The following is a 9,219-nucleotide window of genomic DNA, read 5'->3' as shown; positions in this document are numbered from 1 at the left end:
GACCTCCTAGCCTTACCTTTACATGTGAAACTGAAACAAACAGAAGAGCTACACCATTTTGCCAGCAGGTGGCACCGTAAGAACCTCCTATAAGATTTGGGAGCATGGCATTGAAACAGGTATAATACCATATGTGAAACGAATCACCAGTCCAGGTTCGATGCAGGATCCAGGATGCTTGGGGCTGGTGCACTGGGATGACCCAGAGGGATGGTACGGGGAGGGCGGTGGGAGGGGGGTTCAGGATGGGGAACATGTGTACACCCGTGGGGGATTCATGTTGATGTATGGCAAAAGCAATACAATATTGTAAAGTAATTAGCTGCCAATTAAAATAGATAAATTTATAATTAAAAAAAAGAAAAGCGTGGCAAATGTAAGCAGGACCCTTAATATTTTACCTTTCAGGAAAAGTCTAGGCATCAATGTAGATTCATATTCTTGGTAACGTTAGCAATATGCATATATTGCTTTAAATGGCTTCAGAAGATTCATCTCTCTGTTTTTCATCCTAGCATTGCTCATTTAGTGAAACATTATACTCCCATAAAAGGCAAAAAAGACTAAGGTTTAAAATAAAATCTATATCTATATATTTGTATTGTTTGCTTCAGTTGCTAAAGTAATTATGACACATGATACTATGTGGATATAGTGGACGATTAAAGATGAAGTAACTTAGATGGTCACCCTGTTCTCACACCCCTTTCCTGCCCTGGACTGTGAGGATTCCTTGTGCCCGAAGATCTCCGCAATGCCGAGCAATCTCTCAGACTCAGGGGGGATCCGGTGCCGGAGGTAGTGAGCTTTTCTGGCCTTTTCAAACAACTCCAAGTAGGTTGATGTTTGGGGCTTATCTCTGAAGTCTCCTCCACCTTCCACGGGATCCAGGGGCGTTTGTTTTGCAGGGGTGTGGTCTGGCCTTGCGCTGGCATCGTTTGATCTGGTCTCATCACTGTGCCCCGGTTCACTGCCACCAGCTGGGCCGGAACTGGGGCCTCCATCTGCAGTGTGGGTGGAGACGTCTTGATTTTGACAGAGAAGAGAGATGCTCTCCTTGGAGCCTTTTCCTTTTGGTGGGTTTACGGACTCTTTCTCTTGGGCTTGCAGCTTCTCTTCTATGAAGTGGGAAGTTCTGTTATTTTGAGATAGTGCTTGCCGTTTGCTTTTCATGGGGTCCTTGGGACCAATGTGATGGAAAGGAGGCATCTGGGACTTGGTTTTGGATCTTCCTTGGGTCGTATTTGTTGTCAGTGCGCTGGGAGAGGGGATAAGAAAAAAGTTCTCTCAAAACTGATGAAGAGCTAATATTTAGCATTTTCAAATTTTTAGGCCCTGGCTCCTTTTTGTGTGATATTAACTGAGGTAATAACGTGGGTGAACAGAGGATGAAGGGTGAGAATGGATGGAAACAATGTGGGGAAATGACTTTTCTTTTTCTTGTAAACTTTTTATTTTTATATTGGAGATTGGAGTATAGCCCTTTAACAGTGTTGTGATGGCTTCAGGTGTGCAGCAAAGCCACGCAGCCATACATACACATGTGTCCATGCTCCCCCAGACTCCACTCCCTTCCAGCCTGCCACATAACACTGAGCAGAGTTCCCTGTGCTATACAGGAGGTCTTTGTTGGTTATCTATTTTAAATGCAGCATTTTTCTTAAGAAGGAAAGGGCAGCACTTTCTCAGGGGGAGGATGATTTAAAGAGGTCAGTTGAAAGAAGGACTCAATGGCATATGCATTAGTTTAATAAGCATCATCTTACCTAGCTTTGTTAGCCTGCAGAGCTCTGTGCTTCTGCCCTCCTTGTGATGAAAGCGTGAGAACATCTTCTGGTCTCTTCTGACTTCTATTCCCAAAGTAAGAGCAGAGCTTTTTCTTGATGATATCTGCTTTGAGTTAATTAATAGGTGCTATGAGTTGAAATGTGGGTTTCCCATGTGGCGCTAGTGGTAAAGACCTTGCCTGCCAATGCAGGAGAGGTAAAAGACACAGATTTGATCCCTGGGTCAGGAAGATCTCCTGGAGAAGGGCATGGCAACCCACTCCAGTATTCCTGCCTGGAGAATCCCATGGATGGAGGAGCCTGGCCGGCTACAGTCCATAGGGTCGCAAAGAGTCGGGCATGACTGAAGCGACTTGGCACACACATACACAGGTTGAACTGTATCCTCCCCAAATGTCATGTGTAGAAGTCCTAATCCTCAGCACTTCAGAATGGAACCTTATTTGGAGACAGGGCCTTTACAGAGATAATTAAGATAAGGCCATTAGGGTGAGCTGTTGACCAGCATGACTGGTGTCATTATAATACGGAGAAATTAGGATATAGACACAGGTTGAAGGAAGGTGAAGGGGAGAGACACTGGGAGAAGGTGACCACAAAGAGAGAGGCCTGGAACAGAGCCTCCTTTTCCAGCCTCAGAAGGCACCACTCTGCCAGTACCTTAGTTTTGGACTGTAGACCTCCAGAACTCTGAGAACACATATCTGTTGTTTAAGCCACCTAGTTAATGGCAACTTGATAGGGTAGCCCTAAAAAACTAACACAGTAAGAGAAGAAGGAAAAGAATGCCCGGACCTGGTTCTCTGGGCAGAGAAACCATATATGAATACCACTGGATCACATTACCCAACAGGCTAATCTGGCATGAGGAAAGGAAACAGAAAAACCTAAGGCAGTTCTCCAGTGTTTACCTAGAATATGTTATAGAGGATTTAGAAACACTGAGGTCAGAGGTTTAAACTGGCTGTGACCATGGAGGTTTTGTCTGAATGTTTTACTTGGCAAACATGATGTTCTCAAAACAAAATGACTGGGTGTGAGCTGTACACAAAGCTGGGGTCCTGCTGTTACATCCGCCTTGGCTGTGTGACCTCCTACCCACCTGAGCCAAGAGTTGCAACTGCTGGCCGTGAGTAAGTGGGGTTTTCTCTCTTTGAGTTAATGTTTCAGAATCTTGTAGTCATAGCTGCTGTAGAGGACCTGGTTTGTTTTCAAGACATCTCATGAGCTGGTCACTTGGAGTTGAAAGTCTTGCACTCATTTGCTCTAAGGAAAGTGAGTTCCCTAAACCAACACTGGCGTTGGTAGGCACCAGGCAAAGGAAATGTGACCAGATAAAGGGCCTCTAATTTATATTAAACTCCTAATATTCTTTCATCTGATAACTTCTTGGTGAGGTAGTCAAGACAAGAGGGGTCCTTTTGGGGTCCCTCTTCTTCTGTTGTCTTGAGTGTGTGTGTCTACAGGTAGTGTGTGGCTCCATCTGGTTATCCAATTTAACAGGAATGTTTGGGTGCCTACTTTGTGCCAGAGAGTATATTCTTGACTCTGGTTTTCTTTACGCTATACATGTAATTAATCATAAAGCTCTGACAATTTTGCATTCTAAATATCTCAAAATGCCAGCCCCCTTAAGATGCTATCTCACTTTCCAAATATCTTAATATACTCACTTTTCTTCCTATGTGACGAATGCCCTAGTTTAGGCCTTTAAACCCTGGTCTGAATTCTGGAATCCTTATCTGGTCTACCTTAAAGTTTGCTGCCAGAGTGATCCTTATCTCATTTGGACATGTAATCTCCCCATTTCCAAACCCCATAGGGTGAAATCTAAACTCTTCTGTAAGATCTGTGGAGCTATTCGTGATTGCAGACCCTGCCTGCTCTGCTTTGCCTCTAGATATCACACCTGTCCCTTCTGGTCACCCCTTACACCCCTCCAGTACTGAGCGACTTGTAGCATGTTGTTCTCATGTATGTACATTTGTCCATCCTGTTCTCACCGTGTGTAGAAACATTCCATGTCTTCTCATGACAAACTGCCCGCCACCCCTCCTCCACTCATCTTCATCCTCTTACTCCTCTGAGATTCTGTTCATATCCTGCATCTTTTGGGACATCTTGCCTGAGCCCCTTTGATAGACATGGGAACCTTCCCATGCTTCGGTTCTACTTTGTAAACAACAAATTCAGCAATTAGTATTTTCTGATATAATTTTTTGTGAGCATAGTTACCTTCTAGTCCACATGTGAGCATCTTGAGGGCACAGACCATGCTTTTCATATTTGCATTCTTGCCTCTATTGGGGTTGCTGTAACAGTGTTTTGTAAAGTTTGGCCCATGAATCACCTGTCCCCGAGTAATCTGCCTTAGTGTCAACTCAGTTAAAAATGTGGACTTTGAGCCTGATTCCTAACCTACTGATGCAAATCTCTGTAGATGAGGACTGGGAATATGTATTTGAAGCAATCCACCAACTAGCATATAGTTGAAATTCAGTAACAAGGTCATTCAGAGAAGGCAATGGCACCCCACTTCAGTACTCTTGCTTGGAAAATCCCATGGATGGAGGAGCCTGGTAGCCTGCAGTCCATGGCGTCGCTAAGAGTCGGACACGACTGAGCGACTTCACTTTCTCTTTTCACTTTCACGTATTGAAGAAGGAAATGGCAACCCACTCCAGTGTTCTTGCCTGGAGAATCCCAGGGACGGGGAAGCCTGGTGGGCTGCCATCTATGGGGTCGCACAGAGTTGGACACGACTGAAGCGACTTAGCAGCAGCAGCAGCAACAACAAGGTCATTAAATGAATCATGGGAATTTATTGTCTAATACAGTGCCTGATAAATACTGAGACTTAATTCATATTGCTTTCTTCCTTCTTCTCTAGTCTTACGCTCAAGGAGTCTGAGGTACAGAAAGGATGTGACTTTCTAAAGTACATAGAGACAGAGAGCCCCTGAATCAAAGCTTTCTGCCTTCTGCCCAGACTCTTTTCATACCCCTTGTCTGTCAGGCAAACTCTCTAGTCACCAAAAACAGCCACCTCTCTCAAACATGATCTTTGGAACACCACTTTGAGAATAAGTATCTGGTCTTCAATAACCTTTTTGAGAAATGAAGTGGGATTCAACCAAATGGTTTCTGAGATTCCTTTTCATCCTGTGAGCTCTCATCCTTAGTTTGGTTTAACCATTTATTACAGACAGGGAGGTTTAAACCAGAGGAGTTCACTCACTTGCTCAGTTACTCCTCTTTAAAACCCAAAGCTGGAGGTTAGAAATAAATCGTATGCTAGACCTCTGGATATTACTCTTGGCCCTTGTGTCCATATATCAGCTATGGAGATCTAAATGATTTTACATTGAATTGTGATACCTGACTTTCTTCTAGAACATGCTATATCATTTTCAGGGCTCCTGCCCCTGCCTTAAGTAAGAAGGGATTATGGTGTGAAGAGCTGAGATAGATCCATTCTATGCTGTATATTAAAATATGATTATTTTATTATGGGAAAAATAAAAAAAGTTTCTATAAATTGTATAACTATGGCAACTTTCAACAAAACTGTGGAAGAGTTTTAATCCTGTAACAATCTTTTACTGATTGACTGATAACAGCAAACAGTTACATGGCACTTATTTTGTATTTAGGTACTGTTTCAAATGCTCACTGTATCCTCAAGTGACTCCATGAGGTAAGAAACATCAATTACATTTTATGTTGGAGAAAACTGAGGCAGAGGCAGGTCCAGTAAGCTGCTCAAGGTCTCACTGCTGGTAAGTGATAGAGTCAGGATTTCAACCCTGACAGTGTGGGTCCAAAGTGTATTCTCAGCCACCACAGTTTAATGGACAAAGATACAATCACTGAGCAGCCAGTTTTATTTCCTTATTTTTTTACTGAATGGTATAGACAGCTTTGGAAGGTCTGAGATTCTGGATACCATTGTGTAGCCCTTCCCTCTGTGAAGATCAGTAGCGTACTAACCAGAAATTGGTGTTTGAAGTTAGTAGCATTAATTTTGTTATAATTACTAAACTGTATAGTCTATGTTCATTGGATAGTCTTCTAAGTAATGTGTACATTTGGAAAGGATTATTCATTGGCAACAGAAGGTTTTATGGGAGGGAATTATTATAAAGAATGTGAACTCGCAGCTTCTGGGTAAAGACACCTCTTTGGGGAAATGACAGAAATACTTGCTCTTTGGCTTAAGAAGGCAATGAAATCATAGTACCAATATACAGCAATTGCTTTTGCAAAATTTTCTTATCTAAGCAAAATCTGCAAGCTCTAGTGTCAATACACTTTGGAATACAAGAAGGATAAGTTGAGAAATTCACTTTCTGCAGAAGAAAGGAAGACCTGACTCTCAGTCTGGTGTATTGGAAATAGCCAAGTGCTCTCTGCTCAGCCGTAGCAGAGGTCAGCCACTGTTACGCATGCTCTCTGGTTACTAATCCCGGGGAATTTTTTTGTTTTTACTTCCTTTTCATAAGATGACTTGCACATTCATAGTTACTCAGAGAATGTTTGCTGACCAGGCATAGAAAAGAAATGAAACCAAATCAACCCAGATATAAGAAAGTAGAACACTAAAGCTTTAAGTCAGAGAGAGCTCATTTGAAAGACTGGGAGCCTGAGAAGTGTTAGCTGAGGAAGGTTTGCATGCGCACTGCTCCAGGGAGCTGTATCATTGAGGGAGAGAAAGGTGGGAAGCCTAAAATCCAAGTTGAGATCAAAAGTCCTCTTACTGAGTGTCCAGTCTCTGAAAGGGCCCTCATCACCAAGTAGGGGGTATTACTCTTGCCTCAGCCAAGCGATGGCTAGCTGTCCTGCTCTGCCTCTCCCCATCCTGGAAGCCTTACCTTGCTGCAGCCTCTGCAGTTCTTTCTGGAGCTGTCTCTGCTCCCTGGTCAGTGACTTCACGTGATACAGGCATATATCCTCTAGTCTTTGCAGTCTTTGGCTGAGTCTGGCTTCAGCCTGCTTTGCACTTTTCCTCTCCAGATCAAAGTGCTTATGCAGTGGTCCCCTGACCATATGCCTCTCCATTCTCTTCATGATCTAGAGGCAATAGAACAAGATTCTCTCAGGCGCTGTGTCAGACCTGATAAAGCAAAATGGGGACCCTGATCCTGGCTTTTATCGGAAATCAGTGTTTGAATCCTGAGTATTTCTGACTACATAGCTGCCCAGTCAGATTAAGTTACACTGTTAGAAAACTTTTCCCTGTCAACTAAAAAATTATTCACAGCCTTAAAGTTGAGAGTTATGTTTTATTCAGTGGGAATTTTTAGAACTTCAAGCCTGGGAGGCAGCATTTCAAGTAACTCTGAGAAAACTGCTTCGAAGAGGAGGTGCTATATAACTATATATATATCCTAATATATCGCTAGGGTACATAGGAGTTTGCAACAAAGGGCAGGTAGTGGGAACGAAAGATGACTGTTAATAAAAGAAAACCAGATATCTCAACTAAAGAATTTAGCTCTTTTCTTTGTATGGAAGATTCAAGAGCCTAGACTCACTGAAATCATTCCTTTACTCTGCACCTCAGCTATCTGGGGCTAGTATCCTGTGTTTTCATGTTCTGAGTTTCCCCAGGGCTCACTGTGTGGAGTGACTGCAATCTGATAGCTACTGGATAGCAGATATTTTTTCCTTCCTGAGTTCCCTCAGGGTTAACCAGCTCACTAGTGCCGCTGACTGCAATTTCTGATAACTGTGGCAATCTTTGTTTACTGATATGGCAGATAATGTTTCATTTATCAGACCTACAGTAATGTGATTTTCTAGCGTGACATGGAAGTATCTAGGGCAAAGTCATTTCTCTGAGCCTCAGTCTCCTTGCCAATAAAAGAGTGATAGATAGGCTCTGTATACAACCCCAAATCAGGTTGCTATAAAGATCAAGTGAAAAGTACATGAATAAATTTTAGGGCAAAAATTAGAAAAACACCTTACAGATATAAGCCATTATTCACCCTATGAGATAAGTTCCTTCTACTGTTCTTTAAAGACTCCCCAAAAGCCTTCTCAGGGCCCTGGAGAGGATCTGGGGACTTAGGACAGAGCCATTCTGGAGCCCCTTCAATTCATTAATTTATGTACATGAGGGTCCATGCGGCCTGTAATCCCACCTTGTGCCAAGTGCTATGCTGAGGGCCGAGGGTAGTGGTGAATGAGACACAGTTCCTGCTTTCAAAGAACTTTCAGATTTACAACTCTGGAGTCTAATGTTGTTGTATAGCTGGTAAGTCATGTTCGACTCTGTGACACCACGAACTGGAACTTGCTAGGTTCGTCTGTCCATGGGATTCTCCAGGCAAGAATACTGGAGTGGGTTGCTGTTTCCTTATTTCAGGGGATCTTCCTGACTCAGGGATCAAACCTACATCTCTTGTGTCTCCTGCATTGGTAGGCAGATTCTTTACCACTGAGTCATTTGGAGTTAAATGGTACATGCCAAATGTGAACAATATTTCAAAAAGTGGGGAGAGTGGGATCTGTAGGTTACAAAACAGTACGGGCATCCAGAAAAAAGTAGTCTGGGTAGCTGAAAGGAGCTCATCTTCCTCCTCGGACTGTGCTGTGCTAAGAGGCAGGGACACATCTTTCCTCCTCTTTGCTTCCTTCTCAATATGCATCTCAGACTAGATGCACAATATGTGCCCAGGATACAAATAGATTACTCTTAATAAAGCTTTGTTGATAATAACAGAGGAAAAATCGTAGCATTACAAGGGAGGATAAGGTCAGGACACAGGAGAGAAATTTTTAAGACAGCTAGCTTTTAGTCTAAAATGTAGACTAAACTTTTATTAAAGAACATAGTGAGTAGCACTTACCTACAAATCCAGGGTTCTCACTGTGAGAATGCTGCCTGCTTCTTTTGCTATGCCCGGCTGAACTTTGAAAATGAGCTTGTTTTTCTTCAATAAATTTAGGAGCTTGGTGTTAGGGAGGTGGGGAGGTTAGAGGGAACTTTGGAGAGGGCTGTGAGGAGAATGTTGAACACACTTGAAAGCACTCTTCCATGCCACCTCCCTCATCAGGAATGCTAAGTCCCTGAATGTGGGCACCGATCCCAGAGCTTGAAATAGCTCCATGAGCTAAGGAAACCTGCCAGCCTCCAGCCCTCCCCTTGACGGGCCCACAGTGCTCCTTCTCGGCTGTATCCATGGGAGCCAAGAATGAAACCTAGGAGTGTCTTACTGTATTCTCAGAATCTCTCTCTCTCCCCACACCCTTCCACTCTTTTCCTTCTTCTTTGGCCATATTATTCCCCACCTCCCTCACAGTGTCCAGTCCTTACTTCTTGGAAACCAGATCAGGTTCTAAAAGAAGGCACTCTGGTTTTTTTTTTTTTTTTCCTTGTCAGATTGTACACATTTTGTGCAGGAGAATAATTTGTTTATTTTGTATT

General features: G+C 43.1%; 1 protein-coding gene across 2 annotated transcripts; it reads right to left on the bottom strand.

The window, feature by feature from the left end:
• Positions 1–240: 240 nt before the first annotated feature.
• Positions 241–8,864, bottom strand: CCDC190 (coiled-coil domain containing 190). Of its 2 annotated transcripts, none has more exons than XM_006076009.4 (4): positions 8,642–8,864; positions 6,659–6,857; positions 1,767–1,893; positions 241–1,258 (listed from the first exon to the last, which is right to left on the bottom strand). In XM_006076009.4, the coding sequence occupies exons 2-4, from the start codon at positions 6,852–6,854 to the stop codon at positions 679–681; spliced, it is 903 nt and encodes a 300-aa protein (XP_006076071.4). In that variant the 5' UTR covers positions 6,855–6,857; positions 8,642–8,864; the 3' UTR covers positions 241–678. The 2 variants fall into 2 exon arrangements, with proteins under 2 accessions (XP_006076071.4, XP_006076072.4); XM_006076010.4 differs by having other exon boundaries at positions 1,767–1,890; positions 8,642–8,862.
• Positions 8,865–9,219: the final 355 nt, after the last annotated feature.

The sequence above is a fragment of the Bubalus bubalis genome, chromosome 6 (assembly GCF_019923935.1).
Source record: "Bubalus bubalis isolate 160015118507 breed Murrah chromosome 6, NDDB_SH_1, whole genome shotgun sequence".
NCBI classification, from domain to species: domain Eukaryota; kingdom Metazoa; phylum Chordata; class Mammalia; order Artiodactyla; family Bovidae; genus Bubalus; species Bubalus bubalis.
This window is presented reverse-complemented; position numbering and strand designations above follow the sequence as displayed.